The sequence below is a fragment of the Urocampus carinirostris genome, chromosome 1, assembly GCF_059441175.1.
Source record: "Urocampus carinirostris isolate Australia breed hairy pipefish chromosome 1, RoL_Ucar_1.0, whole genome shotgun sequence".
Lineage (NCBI taxonomy): Eukaryota > Metazoa > Chordata > Actinopteri > Syngnathiformes > Syngnathidae > Urocampus > Urocampus carinirostris.
Genome location: NC_142349.1, coordinates 42,779,193 through 42,805,740, shown reverse-complemented (window position 1 = coordinate 42,805,740; position 26,548 = coordinate 42,779,193). Strand labels below are relative to the sequence as shown.

Genomic DNA, 26,548 nt, shown 5'->3' with positions numbered 1-26,548 from the left:
CCAACGCGTCAAACAATGACTTTCATTCTTAAATAAGGCCAGATTTTGCCTCTTTTTCACAACATGGTTCCAGCTTGCCTCGCCATGCCACAAATACTTTTCTGATTTGCCTTTTCCATTACAAGGCCATACTGTACCATGCACAGGCGACATACCTCCCTCTTGTGGAAAAATGTATAACATATCTACCATGGTCATATCCCTCGAGAGTGGTCCTGTGGAGAGGGGCCCTCTCCCTCTGGGAGGCGTGAGAATTTTCCCACCGTGGTCCGCTGTGTGTCGTAAGAGGCGACTAAAGTGGAGGGAGCGAGGGGACTGGGGATCCTCTCCTCTCTATCTCTACTCCCTAAGAGACAGCAAGGCAAATTTATAACCGACAGTACATTAAACTGGCTTATTTTCAACCTGTGTTATTTGACATTTCTTCCATATTTGAATAAATGATTAACTAACTTAAGTTAATAATGTGATTTACTAGACACTGATTCCGTACTTTTCATGACATCAAGATTTAGGAAAAACATTAGTTGGTGAGTACTAAGGTATAAGGTTCGTTCAAAACCTTCTGCAATCTATAAAACATTAAGTTCTTGTTTTTAAATGCAATTATGCTTATAATAAGTAATTATGATTACTCTCGGTTTTGTTGTAATGGTAGAATGATTAATATCATGAAATTTTTCACATTGAAATTGACAGTGCTTATTTCTTTGATTTTTATTGATTAATTTTAACAATATTCCATGAATATTCCACACATTTAAATATACAGTTCAGTGACTACATATGAATATTATTGGTATTCTTATTATTATAACTGGTAGTATTGTTATCATTGTAAGATGACTGATATTATTTGTTTAATATTTTCTGTTTTATTGTTTTATTTTCAATAATGCATTCATGGAAAAGGGGGGTTCAAACGTTAAATTAATATTTTCTCAAATTATATTTGAAGCTTTGGAAAATGTTAAAGATGTTCGTGTCATATTTATCCTTATACAGAAAAACATTACATACACATATATATTATAAATCAATATTTCCCTCACCCATCTTTTTCCATTTTCAAACATTTTTGAAAAAGCTGTAGGGAGACACTAGGGCAGGATCAAGGGACACAGGCGGCTCCGGGGCGGCAGGTTGCTGACCCCTGGGTTGGGCTTTAAAGATGACAGTTTATGTATTTAATTAGGATTTATTAGAATGCAATGTAGGGTCAGGAGACCTTTTCCTTCTCATGTTGATCAATTTAACTGACTTGTAGTAGCCAAATATTAGCACAGCTCTAGAGAACATGTGTTCAAAAATATTTTAATTTAATAGAGGATTGCTGAGCTGTCGTAAAATAAAATAAGGGAAAAACTGACAAGCAGACGTTCAAAGTTGTCTTGGGATTCTTAAATCTGCCTGAAATCTCTGAGTCGATTTAATCCCAGCTGGTTACATTCTGCCAACTTTACGTAATAGACTAAGAATCTCTCTTGCACTCATCCGCACAAGCACTGCTCACGTTTGTGGTTATTGCTGCATATTTGCATTTTTTTTATTGAAGGGGGGCTTCAATCATAGTTTTGACACTTTCTGTTCACCCTTTTTGGCATCCATATCATTTTTGTCAACCCATTTATTCAAATGTTGTAAAATCTCATTCAAATCAGAATGTGAAACAGTCAAGGTTAACAAAGTGCGAGAAAGTTTGTTTAAAATAACTCATAGTCTTTACTCTGCCACGGTGGATATTGCAAAAAGGTGTTGATGTTAAATAGACATTTTGTTCCGCTGGCCCTGAAACTGTACCACATTTTTCTTAGCTCTGCCTCATGGTTGAAAATTGCTGTTCTGAAATCTGTAATTTTATCGCTGATAAGATTGACAATGGGTTCAAACTATTTTGGAAATATATTGCTATTGGAAAGTATGACTCAGAGACATATGAATTGAAACCAAAAGAAACCTTTATTGTAAGTCTTATTATTATAATAGCCAAATTCTACATTCACAAATGCAAACTCACAGGTAGAAAAATCTCGTTCATTGTCTGGACTATAAGCCTCAAAAATGTAAAACAATACATTTTATCCATAAAGCTTCTCCAAAACCAGAATGCCATAAATCCATTAACATTTTTGAACAATTTGGTAGTTTAATATGCCTTATTCCCAACCGACAATCCCCCCACGAACCCCTAATGTATTCATTATAATTGAATTATAATTCATAAATCTAACTTCAATTCAAACATAAACATTTGTAACTTTTTTGTCAGCACACAATCCTAACACGATTTTAGCTAGTGCTACATGCTTGTGACACAATGTTTTCCTTATAGTGCAGTAAGTAATCCATGGTTATTATGTGTACTACACATTAGACTTGTGAAACTCAATATCAAAGATAGGTTCAGCTGGGATATATGTGGCAAATTACAACTAATAATTGGTTTTGTGTCAATGATGTCACTAACATTCATCTCCAGTGCAGTATTTGTTAAACGTTTCAAACATGATGTTTAGTCAAGTCAAGTCAAGTCATTTTTATTTGTATAGCCCTTAATCACAATTAGTCTCTAAGGGCTTCACAAGGTATTACATATAAGAAGTTTAGGTTATTCGTATGCTTAAAAGAGGTCAAAAATGTATATTTCCTCTGGGATTTTTATTACTCATGTTAGCTCGTTGCCTCAATAAGGTGTTGTATGAAGAAGAAAAAGAAATAAACTTGTACTGTTTACTTTTAAAAATGAGGCTTATTTGAAACAATCCTAGTCTGGCAGAAATTATTTGACAGCGCATTGTCAAGACCTCATCATTTTATTTTGAGATTAATTTCATTCAAAATTTACACATGAAACCAAAAAATGTGTTTGCACCAGCGCACGCGCACCCCCACATCATAAATATCTCTCACAGTCACAGTGCATTATTATATCATATAAGATTTCATTTTCATGACATATATAGACAAGCGGACATTTCAAGCCTAGTTTTATTGCCATTTCTGTTTGTTTGTCCAGTCATCTTTAACAAAATAAAGGCGGCTGCACATTAAAATTGGTACATCAAACGGGGTCCAGGCTTTGTTTGGATGAAGGAGCATTGCTGTGACCTTCAGCACTGCTCCTCCCCCAGCGAGTCTGTGTTCTCACCCAAGTCAATGGAGGTGGCTCTAGTCTTGGTCCGCCCCCCACCTGGATCCAGGATGGGTCCAGCTAAGACCCCAGATCCCGAGTAGACGTCCAGCGTACCCGAGATGGACTGCAGGGAGCGCTCTCGGAAGTAGTGGAAGGCCTCTTGGTCCAGGAAATTTTGCTCCTCGCGGAGACCCTGCTCAAACAGTTTGCGCTTGTGGCGGAATTCGATGACTGTCTTAGTGTAGGAGTTGAGTGTGGTGACGGAAGCGGCCATGCAGCACGTGAAAGAACCCCACGCCATGCTGATGAGGAGAGTTGCATTAGTAAAATAACAACTTGCCTGTGATAAAGGACAGGATAAGTAATCATATGTGGCCGAGTGGCTAAGGGAAGGTGGGTTTAACTACCACCCGGGATACAGAAAGGTATTTATTTTGATTTCGTCCAACATTATCTGTGAATAATTGTTTTACAATGTTGTGAATTTCAGAACTGGCCCAGTGTATTCATGTTAAAGTTGGGGTGCGTTGTTAGGCAATTAATTAAAAAGTTGAAAGACTGAGTTGAAAGAGTCCATACAGTGGACGCTCCGGTCCGCGAGACCCGCATGTCCTGCCTTGTTTTTCAGGTTTCTCTGTGCCAATACAGGTGATTCCGAGCTCCAACAAGCTGATGCGTTATATCACTTCTAAAACCATGCAGTACATGCGGCCCTTCAGGACCGGAGTGCCCAGGTCTCCCTTATGCTATATTATCCCCTGCACCTATCTGCCTTAATCTTACTTCTATCAGAGCTGTTTAGGGCAGAACACATTAGGCTCAAGGAATGAAGGCTTAGTGAAGTGCTGGAGAGTGACTTCATTCAATTCTCACATTTTTTTTTGTAAAAGTAGCATGAAAATAATAAAAGTAATAAGAGTCCTTCTTCTCTAAGTACAGTCCAACTGCCAAACCAAACCCTGAAAAAGATGAAAAAGAAGAGTTTTTGAGCACTTCTGAGAAATGCATGTACTTGCACGCGCATCATGAATGAGATGAGTGAGGCTAGATTCATGATTTTATGCCAAGCTAAATCCATGTCACATTTACTCTGTGACAGATTAAAGACAGAATAACACTTTGAAGATTGAACCCAGTGGCCTAATGGATAAGGCATCAGCCTCCGGAGCTGGGGATTGTGGGTTCAAGTCCCACCTGGGTTATTCAGATATTGCAGTTTTGATTTTCTTCAAACAGACCTAACACGGCTACCTCTGGCATGCACGATTACAAATTCACATTTTGAAGGATTCCTCTCAACCCTGGCACCATCTCTTTGACCTCCTACCCTAGGGTAGGCATACAAGTCCCACATTAGACCACCCGCACAAGACTGATCAAAATACCTATCTGTCCCAGCAAGGCTTTAGGGCTAGGACCTTAGCTTGGCCTTTTGGCTGAGAGTAAGTGTCCCGGCTCCTAGGCTCTGTAGCGTATTATGAACTGACCGATAACGGATAATGGATAATGAATAACGAAGATAGAACAATAACCCTTAAAAACCCCAAAACCCCATGTGAAAATAATAACTTATTTCTTGACTTACTTTGGAATTATGTTGCGCTAATTGTCATTGCCCAAATTATATTTATCTTCATGTCATCCAACCTGACCTGTAAAAAAAATGTTTCCCAATGTTGTGAATTTCAGAATTGGTCCAGAGGAATTCATGTTAAATTTTACCATGCCCCATTACAAGTTCACTTTCTGAATTTCAGTTATGCGTTTTAACGCATACACTAATGTAAAAACTATTTGTCGGATGTGATCTAAAAACATATTGTGTACCCACTAGCCCAACGGATAAGGCATCAGCCTCTGGAGCTGAGGATTGTGGGTTCAACATGGGCGACCACGTTTTTCAACCTAACCCACCACACAACCCAGTTTTGAGGCTTGTAGTCCAATGCTTATAATCAAACCAGCTCGGTGGTCTTGGGGGTAGGGTTCCCGCCTCAGGACTGGGAAATTGCTTGTTCGAGGCTCGATACATTGGATGGGTTGAGTGAGGGGGCTGGGAATCCCCTCCTCTATATCCATCTCCCAGAAAGAGTCAAGAGTTAACTTACCAGAAAGACCATCCATAATCCCAGCTGTGAGGCCTCCAATCTTCAGGACCCAGACTGACTGTGATCTGAAAGACTTGAGTGTACATCATATGGGCCACCATTCCTAGAAGACCTGACATACACACATACGCAGGTAAATATTTACAGAAAACCCCACACAGGGTCAAAAACTAACCTTTTAGTCGTTGCTTTAGTATTGTTTGGGGGTTTCTATGTGACAGTAGTGCTAAATTCTACATATATTAAAGTTAGATTATGAAGAGGTGTATTTAATGGCGGTTACACATTGCAAAGAAAGACATGGCCGATCAATGGGATTAATTAATGAACATTAATAAAGCTGCCCAACCTCACTTAGCAGCTAAGCTCTGCAGTCGTTAATCAGAGGGGCTATAATTATGTTAATTAGTCATCATACGAGGTCCATCGATCCTGACAAGCTGCCTGCAGAGAGCCATCCGATCAATTGTACATGTGGACGTAATTTTCTGTCACATTTTAACACTATGTCAAACGTTTCCAAGAGTCTGCTTTTGTGTGAGCGTACGGTTGGGGTAAATAACAGTTGAGCGAGATTTACTGAGGGCCATAAAGAAAGCTCCATCCGTCCCTGACCTTGACGACGCTTCCTTCCGATTTTCTAGGAAACATGCATCGCATATTTGGAATTAGTTGATCCGTAGGGTCCGTTGCCGTCAGTTACATCAGCTACCGAAGAAAAGTGTAAGAGAGACACTAGCGCTTTGCTAATTCATTCATTGTTTCTGTGGTATTCTTTTAAGGCTGTACACATACCGCAAGTGTGCAACTGATTAACAGTCCTAAAATGTCTCCTGGCAAATCAAAATAGGTTTCGTAACATAAGGTTGGCATCAACTTCCTACCAGAATTTCAGTTATTTATTTGTAATCCTTATTTGCTCCCTCTGCCTTTTTTAATACGGGCACTTGTGTGCTTGTCTGTGTGGTTTTCAGGCGGTCGTGCGGCACTTGCGCCAATGGGGTTGGTGCGCCGTATGAATCAATATATAAAGAAATAAAACCAGCTATGGAGAGTGCGCCTTTTAACACGGGTGCGTCTTATTGGGGGTAAAAATACGATAAATGACGAGTCCGCTGCTCACTTTCAATGCACATTCCCAATGCAAAGTTCTTGAGTCTCACACACACATCCATATGTACATGTTTCATCTGGCACACACATTTTGTTGTGTAAGAGGTTTTTAAAATCCTCAGAACTTGGATGACTTCGAACGAAGTTGCACTGCTCTCTTGCCTCATTTAAAGAATTTCCAACACACGCACACACTGACACATAACATTAAAATGGGATTTTATCTCCATGTAGGATAAAACGTACGGGTAGATTAAAGAAATAATAGTTTGATCATTACAATTTTTAATGCTTAGGTTTTAACTCATCATCACCCTATTTTTAGTCACTGTACCAAATTGTTGATGTTTTTATTGGGACAGGCTGCGAGAATATTCTCAGACATTAAACCGGTCCGTGGCAAAGCCAACTTGTGAAGTCCACGAGATTCTAAACTGAGTGACGAGAACGGCAGTGTGGGAAGTAGTACGGTATTTCTGAAAGGTGTGAATGAAAGCATGGCCACTCATATTCAAAATGTTTGAGCTGGAAAAAAGCAAAACAACATTCTTTATACTCTTACATAACTGCTACCATGACTAAGAATTGTGTGATGTTGAGATAAGACCTAATGCCTTTTTATGGGTCACCAGTTTACCTACTTCTTAAATGGATACAATCTGAAGTTCTCCCCACCACAATCAGGATTAAATTGCCATTGCATTCAGTGTTAGACAAGTGTGATGAAATATCCATGTGTATTTTGACTCAAGGGTCTTGGTGGTGAGGTTTGCCTGTGGCCACTGTTGTTATGCAATTGTAGACAGCCATAATTTATTTACTGCTCAATAATTCAAAAAATATTGTAACATTATGTCTGCATATAAGGCTGGATCTTCGGACGAGGATTCAAACTTGTGGACAAAATTGGGTTTTTGGCTGTGCCTTATAATCTGGAAAATACAGTATGTTGATACTGTGCTTAAATCATGAGGTCAAATTTGAGACTTAGTATTTACCGGAAAGCACAGTGAAGACGGCAGCAAAGGCATTCAGCTTCAGTCCATCAATGACGTTGCTGGAGTGGAAAAGCTCCAAACACATCAAGCTAAAGCCAACCACCAGCAGCAGGATGTAAAGAACCTCTGACACCACCGACAACCACAGCACGCCTGACACAGAATGTTTAGAAAATAGGATTTAGACAAAGAACATTTTCTAAAAATGCATTTGAAAGTATATGGAGCACTGGCAAACGGAGGATGCGAAAATAGACACAAAAAATGTAGAGTTTGATTGATTGACCCTAAAGAAAATTAAAATAGATTCAGTATTCAGGCAGCGCAGTGGTTAGCGCATATTGGCACAGTTCTGAGGTCATGAGATCAAACCCTCCTGTGCAAAGTTTTCATGTTCTCCCATGCTTGCATGGGTTTCCTACGGGCTCTCCGCTTTCCTCCCACATTCCAAAAACATTATGTCAGGTTAATTGGCCAGTCCATCTTGCAGGTGCATTTATCAATCAAATAGATCTTGAGTCAGTCGAGAATATATTTGTGGATCTGAACAATAAGTGTGTAAGTATTTTTGAGACAAATCTCTCCCCATATAGGTAATATTTAGCTCATATATTATGTTTCAGGATGTTCTTCCAATTACAATTCACCACTGGGAAATGAAATGAAATGAAATTATCTGCATTTATATAGCGCTTTTCAAGTCAATGACTTCCCAAAGCGCTTTACAGTGTGCTTCACATTTCCCAATAGCGGCCGTGATCTGTGAAGCCATGTAAGGCGCTAACCTGCTTATTGGGGGTATTGGGGGTTCAGTGTCTTACCCAAGGACACTTCGACATGTAACACAGACAACCTGGGATTCGAACTGGGATCCCTTAATCCTAAAACGATCGCTCTACCTCCTGAGCTACTGCTACCTTAATTTTTTGTATTGCCCCTAAAAAAAGTCCATAGTTAATGTGTAATCCTTGAACTAAAATTCATCCCGCCCTGTTTACGTGTCCTCTTGGGTATGACCCGTAGGGACGATGACGCTTTATAGAACAATGCCATACAAACTAATGCCAGCTGCCGTTATTCACGACAGAAAAAAAGGAAATGGATTGCAAATGGAAATGCAATGGATTTCAAGCACCCTGACCATTCTAGAAAATTTGGAAAAAAGATTGACACAGCGTAAAAGTAATAGAACTGAAGGAAATCTCCCTCACTTGTGTTTATTTCTTTTTGCTTTTGTTTTCTTTCTTCCTCCAAGTGCTAGAGAGTAACAAGGCTCAAGCTGTGCCATCATGACACTCACGACACAATTTACAAGGATTATCTTATTTACACTGAGATCAGGCCAAGTCGCAGCCCTTCTTGCTCCCTTTAGTTTTTCACTGTCACACATCATGCAAAAAAGGACAGCATATATACTGTATATCACGCATCTGTGTTTAAATCTATCAAATATTTTGAACTAGCATTAACATTATATTTTGTTTGATTTAAGAAATAAAGACCATATTAAAAACCTGCATTAGTTAAAATACAAATTGAGCTGTCCAGGGCCAGAGAAGCAGTGCTGAGAGGAACTGGCTACACTGAGATGCGAGAAGAAGAAAACACTGTTCAACAAAAGCCTGCAGGAGGATTACCGGTATTATCAATTTATGAAGGGGCAAAAGCAAAATTTAGGTAATACGTCAGAATTATAATTGTCTTAATTTTTTCTATAACAATGTAGTAACTAATGTTTACAATGGCAGAGTCTGCTGGCCCTGTGCCGCCTCACTGGACTGAGGATTGCTGTTCATCCTGGTGGTTTTACTTCAGGCCCTGGGACCGGCTCTCGGGCGGGTGCTGTTTCTGGGGGTGGGATTTGCGTGCCCAGGTGCTTCCAGGGCCTGTGGGAGTTGGTTGGGTGGAAGGATGGGAAGGGATACTGCCATGCTCGGCCCTTTTTGATTATGATGTGTTTTTTCTGCATGTTCAGCTCTTTTTTGTTTATTGTAGTCATCGTTTTCGTTGTAAATAAATTATTTTCGTCATCCCCCCTCATATTCAACATGGTACTGTTGTGTGATGATGAAATAAAAGCTAAAGCCTTTTGCTATGTCATCTATAACTCTAGTGGTTTAGTGCTTAAAAATCAACATTGTCCCATCGAGAACCATGTTGAAATTTGGTCTACAATTCTTTTCGACTAATCAATCATCGTTCAAATACGATAATGTACTACCATAAAACCTTGTGTTTTATCAGAACTTGCCAGAACCAGTCTAGTCAATGGGCTGGTGTGAACTAAGGATTTTTCCACTACCTCTAAAGTTTTGTTTTTGTCATAACCCACCCTCCTAGTATCAAAGTGATGGTCAGCCATTCTAACAGTGCACTTTTGATTCAAACAGCTTTTTTCAGTACCTCATTTGTGCTAAATCTTTGCCATCTTGACGTAACCATACCCTGACCTGTGTAGTACAATTAATGTGATTGATTTGAGAAAATGATTAATCATCAGATGTGTTAACACTTTAACTTCCACAGTACTGAAAGCACTGCTCTGCACTGGGGGAAAGTCACATTATTTATTTTAGTGCCCATCACTGTTTAGGATGTTTTTGTAGCTAGAGTTAATAGAGTATGAAAAACTGTTGATATAAGGTTTCTTCAAGCTCAGCCCAGTGATTGATGTTATCATACATGATATTTGATTGATTATATATGATGAAATGCAGGTAGTCAACCTGTTTCTATTGAATGTATCTGATGAGTTGTAAGAAGGTGTATTTATGAAGCATTGATTGAGTGAAGGCCTATCTTTCCACAGCGGCAAAATTTGCCATCCATTCTCTGCTTTGTGATTTGCATGAGCAGGCGAGGACACGTAATGGCCATCATTACTCACCTCTCTCCGAGGCGGGGGCCAGGTCAATGAAGCTCCGACACTTCTCACCTGAGACACACAAAAAGACACACGACCAGGGGACATCAACCAACGAAAGCAAGGTGAGAGTAGGATGTAGATTCATCTATGCATATAGGGACAGTATTAGGGTAAGGAAGATATACGAACATGAAGGACACACAATGTGTACTGTATTCTATGTAGGAAAGGTCAAGTAGTGACATTCTTTGCATAGCAATCTGTTTTTTGCTGTAGTGAACTCATGCTTTCATTTGAAATGGACTGACTTCATTTTTACTCCCATAATATTAAATGCAAAAAATGACATCATATTTGTATTTTTTGGGCAAATTTTTTTCAAATTAAAATTGAATAAATCACATGTATGTGTCATATTTGACCCCGATCTGTCCTTTCAAACACACGATAAGAATATTACTCGAACTGCTTTTTCCATCTTTCCAACATTGCTAAAATTCGCCCTAGACTGTCTCAGTCGGATGCAGAGATTATAATTCATGCATTTGTTACCTCCCTTCTCGACTACTGTAATGCACTACTCTCCGGTCTCCCAAAGTCCAAAATCAAGAGTCTTCAGCCGGTACAAAATGCTGCAGCAAGGCTTTTAACTAAGACAAGAAAGTTTGATCACATTACTCGATTTTAGCTAACCTGCATTGGCTCCCTGTTAGCTTAAGATGTGATTTTAAGGTTCTGTTGGTAGTATATAAAATCATGCATGGACTTGCTCCCTCATAACTTTCCGATTTACCGTATTTTCCGCACTATAAGGCGCACCTAAAAGTCTTATTTTTTTTCAAAAGCTGACCATGCGCCTTATAATACAGTGCGCCTTATATGTGGATCAATATTAAGTCGCAAAGTCTTGCAACTAATGCAAAGCAGCCGCTGACTAGATTTTCCCCCGAACGCAAAGTACCGGTAGTCCGCGGTGTATGCTGAGATTTATATACCGGCGTTTCATTGGCTAACCAATGTGTCAATCATCATTTGAATCGATCACTATTGGCTAAAGTTATTCGGAGGTAAAGGGAGCGGATCCTTTTTATCATTTACAGTCTCGCATAGGCTAAAGGGGCAAAACAAACCCTGCAATTGGCCGAAAAAGATGTGTCAATCATCAGTTGAATCGATCACTATTGGCTAAAGTTATTCGGAGGTAAAGGGGACGAATCATTTTTATCATTTACAGGCTCGCATAGGCTAAAGGGGCAAAACAAAGCCTGCAATTGGCCGAAAAAGATGAATGTGAATAGCATGTTGGGTTGACGGCATAGAGAAAACAGTATTCTACTATTCTGTACTGTATTTTTCTAAATATTTTACTCTCCTGGATTTACTACACTCACATATATAAGAGGACCATGGTTGTACATTATTATTGAACACAACGACTTCGGTGAGCTACTCCGGCTATATATTTTCCCAGTATCTTGTTTCAGAGTGATATCGATGTTTTTGTGATGGGTCTTTTTTTAAATCAAACTCAATTCCAAGTGTTTATTGTCATATGCACAGTAAAGTTTAGAGCGAAAAAGAAAATAGAAACTAAGGAATGGTTGGCATTTCTTGAATCCCAAGACTTTAACCTTCCGAATGATATTTGGAACGATGCATTTGAGTGACATCGTACGGACACTGCATCCGCACGTGTCTACGACACGTATTTGCTTCTTTGCAAGCTTTCGTAATGTTAAGGGGGTAATAAGTTTGACTAAACTATCCGACTGTTTTGTCGACGTTCCCATTGTAGCACCTTATAATCCGGTGCGCCTTATGTATGGAAGATATAGGACCTAAAACTATTTTTTGGGGGTGCGCCCTATAACCCGGTGCGCCCTATAGTGCGGAAAATACGGTAATTTCCCCATATGTTCCGTTCCGGAGTCTTCGCTCTGAAAATGCTGGTCTACTTGTGATCCCAAGAGCCAAAATGAGATCCGCAGGTTCGAGAGCGTTCTCCATCCGGGCACCGGTGCTGTGGAATGCTCTTCCCCCCGAGAGTCGATTTGCAACCTCAGTGGAAATGTTCAAATCTAAGATTAAAACACACTTCTATTCTATGGCATATGAATAACCCATATTTTATGTTGACAATATCTGTGTATCTGTGTATTATTTGCCCTCATGTAGGTTTTAGATCAAGGGATGGTGTCAGCTCTTTGAGACTCTTTGTGATTAAGGGCTATACAAATAAACAAGACTTGACTTGACATGTACATTGCTTACGGTGCCTGCAAAAGTATCGGGCCCTCAAGAACTTTTTGACCTATTGCCATATTTTAGATTTCAAACTTATAGATCTAAACACAATCGAGAAAAGAAACCAAAATTGATTTAGCATTTCATATTAGGCTGACAAATAAAAAGATAAAAAGTCGGCAAATATATTGGCACCTTTGCACAACCTGCTTTTGTTGCGATCACAGCCACGAGTCTTTTTAGGCAAATCTTTATAGGTCTTGCACATTTTGAAACAGAAAAAATAACATATTTTTCCCTACAAAACAACTCAAGTTCCTTAAGGTTGATAGTAATCGTTTGTGGAAAGCATTTTTTAAATCTTTACACAAATGTTCTATAGGATTGTTGTTATGGATTCTTGTTATGGGCTATTCTAACACATTTATATTGATATTATTAAACAATTCCATTGAATTGGCTTCATGTTTAGGGTTGTTTTATTTTTGGAAGTTGAACTTGCGCCCCCTTTCCGGGTCCAACATGTACAATAACATTATTTGTGTGAGTTTTTTTTTTTTCGTTTTTTTTTTCGATTTGTTGTTTGGTTTTGCTTTTGTCATTCATTCACTCAGAGAAAAATCGAAGGGTGAAGAAGGCACTCCAAAGATTCTTATTTTCTATGTGTGATATAGTACAGCCAATGTGTGGACATTAATTTTCTTTGCTGAAACTGTTGTTTTAGAGTAGCTTGTCATCCATAATCGCCCAGGGCAACATAAACCACTAGATAATTTAGGCAGGTATCTTTTCAGGACTTACACTTGCAGTTAAGTGGAGCTATCTTATGGATGCATAAAAAGCAGAAGGGTGTTCAGTGGACATGCCCCACGCATAGGAGAAGAGACAATTGTTTGATTTTTCAGTTATCAAATCGGATTTTATATACCAGTTAAATGATGATAAAATGGCTCTAGAGGTGAGATTGGGCATAGAAAAATCCAGCTCAACCCAACCAGACCCCGCGGATATTACAGCCCGATCCAGCCCCAGCCCGCCCAATTTTTGGGGGGACTGAATCAGAAGCAAACCCAAAATGTTATATTTTATTTATGAGGACACAGGAAGAGGTGGGGCGATTTTGGCTGACTACCCGAATTCTAGGTTGGGTTTGGGCAGGGCTCGGCCTTAAGATCTTGCCTCTAATTGGCACACGTGTCTACCTTTCAATCTCTAAAGGTATCAAAATAATTGCCAAAATATTTTGTATTTATTGTCTGTAAAGATTTCCCCTTTATAACAAAGCAGTGCTAAACCTACTATTGATGTTTATTTGAGTAAATATTTATATTTATGAGACATCTATGTCAGGGGCTAATAACAGTTATAATATAAAAAGGAATAACATTTTCTGTCAGCTATAATATCTCTTTTGAAAAAACATTCAACCAGCATTCTTGGAAGAGGCTATTTAAAGAGACCCTAGATGGTCATAAAGCACTGTGCTAATAAACGTGAAGAGGTGATTCCTAGTCAGATCCTCCATAAAATCACCCGCTTATAGTTAAAAATAAAAATGTCTTCACAAATCCAACCCTTTATCGTTACTTTCCTTGACCTCTCCGTGATTACAAATAGAGTAATAATTTGAAAATCACCTAGTCATATCTTATTTCTATTACCATCAATTTTATCGAAATTGTATTTTTACCATTCAGCGTATCTGTGTATTCGTGTTTCCGTTTGTTGGGTGGGGGAAAAAGGGGATTTTATTGTCTTAATGTACACTAAAGGTTTTAATGCAGCACTTTAAGTGGCAATGTGTTTTCACCTAAAAAGTGCTTTACAAATAAATTGGATTTATTTTTATATTATCCCAAAAGGCCCACAACCACACTGTATCACTTCCACTCAATAGAACATTTTGCATATGTCAAAAAACACTGCAAAGTTGGTCATGACGTACCTGTCAACCTCAACTAATTGCTCCCCTTATTAATTATTGCAATTCCCCTTATTACGGAAAATAAACCCTACAAACTCAACGTGACACTTATTTACTCACAGCAAGACAGACTATGTAGAATACGGCAGCAATATTAACATTATATGATGAAGTTGTTGTCGAGACAATCCAGATTAGAGCCAAAATGGGTAAAACGAGATTGATATAACAATAACAAAAATATTCGGACAAAAATTGTCATAGGGTGTACCCAATTTGAAATGATCAAAAAACCTATAGAGTACTGGGAAATCATAAAATTGACAGGTATGTGTCATACAGAAAATACATAACGTAAGGAGCAGAAGCTAATTAAATAAAATCATCATCCATAAGAAATGTTTTCAGACCAATTGACGCTCCCATCCTAACTGTACTCGAAGCACTTATGCGTAAAGCCCTCGGGTGTAATCTTGGAAACCCCCCCATGTGAACATCAAGAAAACGGATAACAGGACTGAGTGCTAGGTATGATCAATAGGCATTTTATCTGTATCCATTTGGAACCCTCATGTTAAACTGGATACCAAACACTGTGTCAAGAACTGGAACAGGATCAGGACCCAAATACGTTACGTTCTCACACAAGCCTTTTATTTTATGGGAAATAAGGAGTCATGCATGTTAGGCAGCGGTCTGGTGTGGAAAGACAGGAAGCCAGAGACCGACGAGATCGATTCCAATTGCCCGAGCAGATATCGGACAGATGGGGTCGATACCGGACAGGACGGGACAGACAAGATTGATAATGAAACAGGATATCAAAATTAAACAGGACAAACCAGACTGGAACGAAAACTGGAGAGAATAACAGACAGAACAAAAATAGACGGGAACAAAAACTGGAGAGAATAACAAACACGACAAAATTAACAGGAACAATACCGGACAAGAAATACGAACAGGAAAACAGGACCGAGTCAGAACCCACGTCTTGCGAGGCAGAGGTTCCTTGATGGACTGACAAACAAAGAGTGAGAGCACTGAGCTTAAAAAGACGGAAAGCCATCTGTCAATGAGCCGCAGCTGGCGCCACACGGGCACGGCCAATTGGGCGCCATGGCAACTGTGACACGCTGCTCAGATTAAGAGTTTGAAAATGTGAAAGACAACAAATACGGGTGGACTCTGAACACAAAAAAGGGTATACTTTTTACAACACAAAGAAATCACTATGAATGTTTTGTTGTCTATTTGTAAACTTCACAAAAAAAAGTGTACTGGCAAATATAAGCACACCTAGCAAGAACAGTTTTGCTGAGACTTATAATTGAAAAAAAAAAGACCAGTCAACTTTTGGGTCAGAAATATTAGAATAACATTTGCAATCATCTCTTTCATTGAAAATATATTACAGATTTATAATTTGGGATCTTAAAGATTATATCAGGCCATAGAATGAGAATGGAATTTTGGCTTGCATGTTGGTACAAATACTCTCCAATTAATTGGCTATCATTCTTTTTGAGCTCATACAGAGTCTCTTGATCATAATCATTGAAATGGGGTAACATTTCTGACGATTGAACAAAACAGGGTGAGGGGGCTTTGTAGGTCACATCAGTTCCATTGGGCCATATTACCCTCAATTTTGAGCAAAATGTAATTTGTGCAAAAGTAAACAAGTAATGAAAATAAGTGCATTCAGAAATAGTGAAAGTTTACGAGGGAAAACTGTCTTCTTGCTGGGTATTTCTTGGTTAGTTCATTCCTGTCGTTGCTCATTATCTGTTCATTGTTATTTCATTAATAACTACACTTATGAGAACACCCTGTGGAATAGAACTTTTTAACAGCTTGAGTATAAATGTTGAAAATGCCTTAATTCAACCCCTCCTATTTACCTATTGATGAATTTATTAATTCATTCAATTATTTCTATCTCTTTATTTAGTCATTGTTTAATCTTTGAGTGACATTTCGTTTCCTGTGCAGAAAATGTTGCCATGAATCATTGGTGACTGTTCTTCCACATGGAGGAGGTGACAAACCATAACAGTGGATAGGTAGGTGGACAATCGTGTGAGCTATTCTCTAGTTCGGTGTTTTTTAACCAGTGTGCCATGAGACTTTGTGTCAGGATCTGTGTCAGTTCCACGCTTGCCCCACATTCACCACCCCTTCGTCAGATTCAGAAAGACTTCCTTTGGACTCTGGTCTCCCCCACCTACACTAACACTTAGTTTGATTCGTAACCAGTCCGTTTTTGCGGGTGCTTAAGCACCCTCAAATTTAACCCGGACACCCCAAAAAAATTATAATTTTTGAAACTCTATTTTCCATAATAAAGGACAGGATAAGCTTGAATAGAATCAAAACGCCAGACAAAATATAAAAAAGTAAAACAAATTAAAAATGTGAACGACTCAGCGACAGAAATACTCCACTGCCTTGAAATAGTTCACTGCATTTGATTCCTAGCACCACTCTAGAACCCCCAAACCCTGTCTCCCCAACTCCCCTTTTGCTCAGCTAGTGTCACTTGCAGCATAGCCACAGTCTCTGGAGGCTCCAGTGTATTACGGTGAGTGTATGTGATAATGAAAGCCCAAGAGTGCCATAATTCAATCAAAAAATTAACATTCAATTATGAAAATGTTCCTTGAAACAAACTTTCAATGGATGAAAACAGCCTTAAAACAAACATTTAATTGATAAAGACTGCCTTTTAAAATGAAAAGCTTTTAGAAAAATATTTTAATCTAAATGTTCTTGTCATTGAATTTTACATTTTATATCACATTTAGCAGCTGGGATGGGCTAGAGCACCCCTGCGACCCTCCTGGGGATAAGCGGTGCATATATGGATGGATGGATATAACAAATAACACAAATAACCTAAAATCGCCCGTGCATCCATCTATTCCAACGAGATGAGGTCCTGCGCAAAAGTTTTGGATTGGTTCACAAGCACGCACGGACGCCCAAATTCGAGTACGTTGCTTGTTGTCACCTCGGTGGTGCACTCACCTGCCTCGTGGATGTTCTCCTCGCATGAGTACCAGATTCCAGTGTGGAAGCGTCTGAATAGGAAACGGTCGTCCCCCGTCTCCCAGCTATAGTGCACCTTGCTCTGGTCCGTCTCGTTGACACCGTAGTCGATGCAGTTGTGGCGCCGTTGCGCGCTGCAGTTGGGTTTGGGAACCCGCTGCGTGCCCTCGCACCAGTACGTGGTGATGAAGGCTGTGGTAGAGAAGAGAAGCGCCACCAGGTTCAGACCCACCGACAGAAGAGCGCGGCACTTGCGCGTCGTCTTCATGTTCTCCCCTGTGGCGGAGAGGAAGCCGGCTGTGGCGTATCGGGGAGCGTCAGACAACGCGGAGTGCGGGCACCATGGCGCACGGCGCAAAGAACCGCGCACTTCTTCTACTTATGCTCGATGCAGGTTGAGACTTTAGACAGGACTTGTTTGGTCCATGTTCCTGCGCAAGTAAGAGTACTTTATAGCAGTTGGCAAAAAAGCAAAAATATCTCACCCTCTCTTTGGTCACCCCTCTCTCTCTCTCCCTGTCTCTCTCTCTGTCCTTCAAGCTCGAGCTCTCTGCTACTCTATGTTCACGCTACCCATACCTGTCAACCTCCATGGCTCCATGCCCGTACTAACTGTCGTATTTTCCCTTACAAAATACAAAATCATCTTACACCATATTTTTTTTCTCTGAATGAAGAATGGTGGTAAACCCCCAGGCGGCAGACGCATGCGCACAGTAGCATCAAACCGCACACTTCCTTTGCAACGAAAAAAAAAAACGATACAGAGATGGAGGCTACCGCGAACTCGTTAGACTTGATTGATTTGCCGTTTTGTGATAGTTGGTGTTTACCGGATGGTACCCATAATTGACAAATTTGCGTTTTTCTGTATAGATTTTCTTGTACGTCGTACATGTCTTAAAATGCATAATAAACGTACTTTTTACAAAAACGTACAGGTTGACAGGTATGCGCTACCGCACAAACACCAGCACGCATGCTCATGCAGCACCTCTCCCAAAATGCACGTATTCCTGCCAAAACACACTTAACAAATTTTTGAATTACGAGGAATTTAAGGTGGGGTGCATTCAGTGGCGCCTTCAGAATTTTTTTATCGGAGTGGCCCGATGGGGACACTTATTATTTTGAGGTGGCGTACCAAAACCAAAAGCCATTATTTTCGATTATTGTATCAAGTGAGAAGGTCAGGGAAAAACTATCAGAAAGACTTATGCAGACCATTTACCATTTACTTAAGGACACAGCTACTGATATACTTCGATTTATTGTGTAATATTTGATTTTACTTATGATTTAATGAGCGTAATTGTCCAGTCAACATTTTGAGTTCCACAACAATCATAGAGGGACGTCATACTCGTCCCCGCTAGTTTTTTTATATCTGTCAGTGAAGCATGAACATGGTGAACGTAAGAAAAAGGCCCACTTTAAACGCACATTCACAAGATGAAAAAGAAGTTTATTTCAGTGCATCTAAGAAATACACTTACTTGCATCCGCATCATGGACAAGCTGACAGAAGCTGCATAGATGACATGAAGCAGGAAACAGCAGCAGAGAGCATCAAAGTTCCAATTTCCATACAGCTCCTTCAAGGTGGTGTCCGTAAATTGAAAATATTCTACTAGCTTATGCCATCTTCTGGCTGTAATCATCACTGAAGCCTCTTTCAAGCTCCTTCTCTGTTGGTCCACATACGTGTGTCTCTTAGATGCACTCGCATAAACTATTTTCTTTTCATCTCTTTTGGGGTTTGGGCTGACATTTGCACTGTATTTGAAACAGTATTTTTCTTACTTTCACCATTTTCATCCTACAATAAAAGAAAACCTCAAGCCTGCGCAAGATAGAATTAACATTCAAGCCAATACGATTTTCATGAAATGCATTGTGCATTTATAGCATATATATTTGGCAGAAGATGAGAGCTTGAGCGTTACGCCAGACTGTGCCTGACAAACGTATTTGAAATTAAACACATGCGATTCGAAGAACAATTGCCAGTTGTTAAATGTTGTTAAAACTGTTTGATTTCAAACTCCTGAGAATATTTAGGTTTTTTTGTTAAAAACTTTGCTGTTGACCACTTGACTTACTTCACATAATGCATGTAATAGTTGTTTTATTTACTGTTCTACTACCGCTAATGAGCCTGTTCTTGTTTTACACAGGGATAAAAAAACGTTTACTTGGTTTTTATTCATTATTCATTTGCTTGGCCCTAATAAATGTTAGAGAGGTTTATTTATTGGTTTCTGCTGACAGAGCGCTATGCCTAAATGGTTTCCGATACAAATCTGCAGTATGTTCAATACAATATGTTTTTTTCATTGCACCCATTTTTCTTGTTTATTATCTTTTGCCACATAAATGGATCAACTTCATGCGACTAATAGTTTCAATAGTCAGTGACTAGTAAAACAGTAGTTAGTTTTAGCCCTACTGGCTTTCCTTCCTTTCTTTCATGCATTTAATGTAAGTTTCTGTGGAAGTTGAAGAATCGGTGCCAAAGCCAGTAATTCATCATCGGCTAGAGGAGTCGATGGGTGTGAATAGAAGTCACGGTGAAAAGGCCTTGACACCACCCACTCTCCCTAATGACAATCCACCACCTGATACTTTTCAGCTCCACTACAAGGCTAATCACAGACCTTCTTGTGTGTGTGTTTCCATGTGTCAACATGTGTTGGGATGTACTGTATGTCTGGTTCACAAAGCTTTTTCATGTACTAAAGAAAGGGAGAAAGATGAGCCTGGTTGTTGCACGGTGCACGCATTTTGAGCCATCGTACCAGCACTTGGACCTGATCTACGCCATCATCTTGAACTTGCATCAGTTAAGATTTTGTAACAGGAAGCTGGCAACTAATCATTTTGTTATCACCTACATTTCACATTGAGGATATCAGTGTATTGGTCTGCTGATGCCCTTGCAACATCCATTGTAGCTGTGTAATCCCAAAAGGGGGATTACTTCATGTGCTTCTCAAGGTTTCTTCATTTTCCCATGCTGAGGTTTTTAAGTTTTTTCTTGCCCTCGTGTAGTTTGAAGATCAGAAATTTGTGTAATGGTGGCCTATGCAGCCCTTTGAGACTTTTTGTGATTAGGGGCTATTCATATAAACATGACTTGAATTGACTTAAAGTTGGGCGAGAATGGATACCAGGTGTCCGTGCCGATACTAACATGTTTTTAACAAATCTGTGCAAGTGACGATAGTAGCGACTACACTCTATTGGCCTGCATCCTCAGGATCTACAAATTGGGATTTTTAGACTATTCACCATGGTATCTTCCATTGATAATAACAAATATTCAAGTGTTCAGTATAAATATTATTTAAATCATATAGGTAGCATACATCCTCATTTTCAAAGATTTAACCACAAATCTCTAATCAATTCAAATTAATTTCAAAGCATTTCTGAAAGTCATCCTAAATAAAAGTTTTCTCTTTTTATTTTCAAACAATTTACTTTACCTTCCAAATGTCTTCGCTGGGGCAGCACGGCGGCGTGTTTGGCACAGTTCTGAGGTCGTGGGAACCTCCTGCGTGGGTTCAAATCCAGCTCCCGGCCTTACTGTGCAGAGTTTGTATGTTCTCCCCGTGCTTGCGTGGGTTTCCTCCGGGCACTCCGGTTTCCCCCCACATTCCAAAGACATGCATTTCAGGTGAATTGGCCGGTCCAAATTGTCCCTAGGTGTGACTGAGCGAGTGATTTGTCTGTCCCCGTGTGCCATGCGATTGGCTGGCAACCAGTTCAGGGTGTCCCCTGCCCACTGCCCGATGATTGCTGGGATGGGCTCCAGCACCCCCGCGACCCTACTGAGGATAAGCGGTGCAGCTGATGAGATGAGATGAGATGTCTTCGCCATGCACGGGTCACCGGGAGAAACTAGTTCGCTATGTCATTGAAATTCTTCATCTGTCTGTGTCATACTGTTCATATAAATCACTTGTGCTAATGGAAAATATGAGTGTCTCTAAGGTCAAATATCCCAAATCATGCCGTGTTTTGGGTTGTGTAAAAACAATGAAAAGATTTTGCTGGACAGATTGTCTTTTTAGGCTGATTGCTTAACCGTTTAATACAACTTGTTTTTTTTTAGCCTGCTAACATTCCCATATAATTGCAAGCACTGTTAGATAACTGCTCTTACAACTCAAACCTCCCTGTGTGGAGTTTGCATGTTCTCCCCGTGCTTGGGTGGGTTTCCTCCCACATTCCAAGATTTGAATCCAGATAAGGGGCAAGAATGTAAATACATTTAGAAAGACTTTTAAAGTTAAAGTCGAATTTTTAGATTTTTGGCTCGGAATCAATTTTGGAATAAAAAAACACACTATTACTAATAGTAACAGAACATTAGAGTAATATACCATAACATAACAGGACAGCAGTATTACAAAGGAATTTTATTTACATTAACAACGTTTTTCCTCCTTTGGCTGACTAATGACAACAAAAGTCTGCTCATGGCAGTTTTTGAAGAGAAACCCACCAACAAGATAGCATCAGGTGGATTTGCAACTATCAGCTTTAAATGTGTATTCTCTCTGCGGTCGTCCAAATTTTTTGGGATTTTTACAAAGTATTCTTCATTTGAACTGATTTCAAGACTGTTGTAGGACCTGATTTTTAATCTAAATTAAATCACTGATGTTTTAGTCGTATGATTATAATAATTTATCATATCCGAAGGAAACTAGAGAAACATAGGGCAAACGGACACATAGTTGCTTTTAACAACTAAGATTTATTTACAAAAACAAGAAAATCAAATCAATAAACAAAGTAAATATTAATGGCAGGAGACAAGAAGGAAAAGGAGGGGCAGGGTGGAATTCTGTAGCAATTGGCACTACGAATTAAACAGCCCAATTTTAAGGGTAATCAACTTGTTTTAAGGATCAGGCTGACTTCATAGCAGGTCAGCATTAAATATTTGCCCAAAATACCAAAGCAGTCTGTTGTAAAATATTTTCTTGTTACCTCTGATGACAAAAGGGTCCCATGAAGGAAGGGGGATGAGTAAGACAGCTCATGGCTTTCCAGGAAGCTAGAGAAAACAAGGTTCTTTTCCTTTTTGGAAGATTAATCCTTTGGCTGTTCTCATCCGATCATGGGGTGTCAGGGCCCCAAGCCTGGAGACTTTGGTTGGCCATTTTAGTCCTGTTTCACATCTTTATCACACTGCTGGAGAGTCCAGTCACTTCCTGTAAGTGGAGTTTTGTGGTTGGAGCCGGCTAGAGGAAATTTGCTTGTATCTAGGTAGTACTTGACAGGTGATGACATTTTCGTTTGGTTTAACAAAAACAAACTGCTTTTTGTTTCTGCTATGACCTGTTTGTGTTTCTACACCACAACAGTTTTTCCTTTACTGTTATGCGGATCACAAAAACAGCTCTCAGGCTTCTGTTCCACATCCATAACTGATAACCCGAGCTGTCATTGTCTTTGGGAACAGTAAGCATATGTTTTTTATAGATTCTTGCTGACCGTGTGATTTATACAAAGACAAAGGCCGCCCCCTCATGTGGATACTCTCGTTCTTCCACGTCACCGTTTTCCCCTTTGCCGAGTTAAAGTGCTGTCTGATGACAGCATGTTGACTTGTTCTGGAGGCAGAAATTGAAACCAGAAGAAATAATGCTGTCATGTCCTGCACGGTTGTCATGGCGCTCAGCTGGCCCCGCCCCTTGACACTGGCTGAGACGCGTTGGACTGATTGCTTTTGGAGTACTTAAACGCTCCTTTTGGGACTGCCCGTTGCCAGACCATTGCTTTACCTTGTTGAAGACCTGTTCATGCCTGTTTGAGTCTGAGTAATGCCTAGTTTGTAATTTTGATTGCCTTTAAACCTGTTTTGTTTTGTTTTTGGTCCGTTTGTGTGTTGGACAACTTTTATTTCCTAATTAAAGTGACAGATCGTCTACGCATATGAGTTCCGACTTCCTGCTTCCCGGTCCGCTTCGTGACAAATGCTATCACATAAATGTGGCAAAAACACATACTGAATGTCACCGTGTTGAGCTTTCCAACACAGTAGCACATACCTTAGTCACTGATTTGTAACTCATTTTTGAGTGGAAACAAGGACCACTAGGCTCCCAAAATATTGACATTAGGGTTAACAAACTAATTTAATGATCGGATGACTCAGTAATTGGAATTAAACCTAGTTTTTTTCAGAGGATAAGGAATATATGCCTGTGAGTATCATTTTACTGTCATACTTGCTTTATATTCTGGCCAGGTTTTTGGGAATAAAGAGGTAAAAAAAAATTATGTTGTGTTTGACAGTGGACTTGAACTACTGTTTTTAATGTGGAAAAACTTCAATACTTTTTGGTACTAAAATAATAATTTTGAAAATTATTTGCATGTGTTTGCAGGTTGCTACTTTTTTGGGGGTAATGAAATGGACTCCATTTCTGCCAAATTTATTTTATTAAAAAATAATTATTGCACGTAATACTTTTATTGAGGATTAGTTGTGGCAATAGACCATAGGTCTCCAACGTGGTGTTCCCTAAGGACAGAAGAGGGGGCTGCGGACCCGTTTAAAAAAAAGCTCCTCAGTACTGGGTCATTGTGATTTTTAACTAAAATGTTTTTTGTGGTTGACTGAGTCTATTTAACCCCACTTCCAATAATTAACCTGGAAGTAAAATAGTAATAACATAGTAAAAACACAGTAATAGCATGACAAGTTGTTATTTCACAAATTTGCATCAAACTGTGTGCCGCTTGCTCTATTTAGTAACAAATGGTAACTCTTGGCTTGAAAAAGGTTGAAAATTCCTTATATAGACAATGAAAATGAATGAATATGAAGGATTCTGGTCTTAACATTAGCATCCTATCTAAATTTTCAGAATAACCATTTGAGTTCCCGGAATTGACCAAAGAATAAAAAATGCTATAACTTGTGAAATGGCGAATTTGGGGATAATTTATCAGTGTGGAAAGTGGGCTCTGCTTTGCATGTGGTCATTTTGGCAGTTACAAGAACTGCATGAGTTAACATGTCTGCAATAGGGTTTCGCTATGTAATTTGAAATTCTTTATCTGCCTGTGTCATACTGTTCATACAAATCACTTGTGCTAATGGAAAATATGAGTGTCTCTAAGGTCAAATATCCCAAAATCATGCCGTATATATATATATATATATATATATATATATGTATATATATATATATATATATATATATATATGTATATATATATATATATATATATATATATATATATGTATATATATATATATATATATATATATATATATATATATATATATATATATATATATACAGCCATATCCCCCTAGTGGGAGGTAGCTAGAGTCATGTCTGACTCTTTTTGGGAGATTGATTCAGAGGAGGGGATTCCAAGCCCCCTCGCTCAACCCAACTGAGGTGTTGGTAGTCATTAGGTGACCATACCCCCCAATTCCAACCCCTAATGCTGAACGCCAAGCAGGGAGGCAAAGGGTACCAATGTTTAAGTCTTAGGTATGACTCGGCCGAGGCTTGAACCACAACCTCCCAGTCTCGGGGCGGGCGCCTTACCCCCAGGGCCACCAAGATGAAAGACCAAAACTCAGGGACAAAGAAAAGAAAGCCATTAATGAAGAATATAATCATTGCAAACAAGCTAAAAAATGAAGCTAATATTTTAAAATACTTGTTATCTTAAACCATACACCTTGGAATTACTGCAGGGATGTAAAAATAAACATAAAAAAACCAAAACCCTCCTGAAAAACCAACATGGACTGAATACAAGCTAGTCTTCAAGGCACAAAAAACTGGAGGCCTGATAGGTGCAACAGGAAAACAAGAGCAGTCCCAAACTAAGATGACAAAAAGAAACAAGGGACACAGAAAAGCAGGTTAAAAGATAAAGCAGAACAAAGTTATAATGGAAATGAAAAGAAAGAACAGATTAAAATATCCAGTTTGGTAAAACAAACGAGTCAAGAACCAAAAATTCTCTTGATTTTTGCAGCAAATTTCATTTTGAGGGTGATTCCTCTTGAAGTAGCTAGACATTTCTTTTCAACTTGGCTCCAACTTAACTTATTTTGCATGAGAGTTTCGGGCGTCCTGGTTTGGTTGTCGCACAAACAATTTGAGTCAGGAGGCATAATCTTTCTTTCCATCTCACTGGCAGTGCCACTAATCAAAGCCAGTCCCTCTCATTCTCGACCACTCTCCTTAAAGATGAGCGTAAAAGACAAGATTGTGCAGCTTCCTCGGGGCTTACACTCAGCAACTAAAAACAACAATATGGTGAAGACTTCAGTGTCAAGTTGAGAAAAACAAAAAGTAAAAGGTGGCTCATTAGAGTGGCGCTCCCTGTGTTCGCTGCTGTCCTGCTGACATTTAACAGACGCCGCAGCCGTGGCGGTGGGTCACAAGCCGTCTGTCACCAAGAAGGACAAACTGAAAGAGCAAAGGAGGTCAAGGATGGATCAGGACAAATAACAACTCTTCAAGGCAACTTTGTTGGCTAGTTTCCTTCGAATAATGGAATCCAGTGTCCGAACCCAATACTACTCCTACATTGTCCCAGAAATGTGGATGTAATACTTTTGCCTTCTATGGTGCTCACCTCCAGAATGATGTGTTAGTATGACACTATCAACGGAGGTGTTTCATTATAGTGTCGCCCAGCTGTGACGTGTCATATGTCGCAGACCCCTGATGGTTCAAATCTGATTGAAAATGTGGAAATAAGTACCTAGGACCGTGCAATGGATTTTTTTTTCATCTGCGTCTGTTTTCAAAAAAGATAGATGACATTTATTACGGCTCAAATAGATGTTTTCCACTGTATTGATGCTTTCATATTGTCTCTTTATACTACAGGGAGTTTTGGATCATAACCACAGTGTATATTTTGCAATGGCTGTTCTTTGTCCTGTACTTTCAAAAGTACCTTTTGTTACAAATGATCTTTGTCCAGCATCATGATAAAAGGGGTCATTGAACGATGAAGTGTTATTGCCTCAACAAATAAAAGAGGTGAAGGCCCAGGATATATGAAGACGTATTTGGTGAGCAGCAGTGATGTGTGTCGCTTATGCCATAAGGT

General features: G+C 39.4%; 1 protein-coding gene and 1 non-coding gene across 2 annotated transcripts; one reads left to right on the top strand and one right to left on the bottom strand.

Moving 5' to 3' along the window:
* Positions 1–1,940: 1,940 nt before the first annotated feature.
* gsg1l (gsg1-like) lies at positions 1,941–17,992 on the bottom strand. Its single transcript, XM_088355330.1, has 5 exons — positions 17,417–17,992; positions 10,240–10,287; positions 7,353–7,505; positions 5,242–5,353; positions 1,941–3,435 (listed from the first exon to the last, which is right to left on the bottom strand). The coding sequence occupies exons 1-5, from the start codon at positions 17,703–17,705 to the stop codon at positions 3,111–3,113; spliced, it is 927 nt and encodes a 308-aa protein (XP_088211456.1). The 5' UTR covers positions 17,706–17,992; the 3' UTR covers positions 1,941–3,110.
* trnar-ccg (transfer RNA arginine (anticodon CCG)) lies at positions 4,263–4,335 on the top strand. The gene has a single exon. It is a non-coding gene; the product is annotated as a tRNA-Arg (tRNA).
* Positions 17,993–26,548: the final 8,556 nt, after the last annotated feature.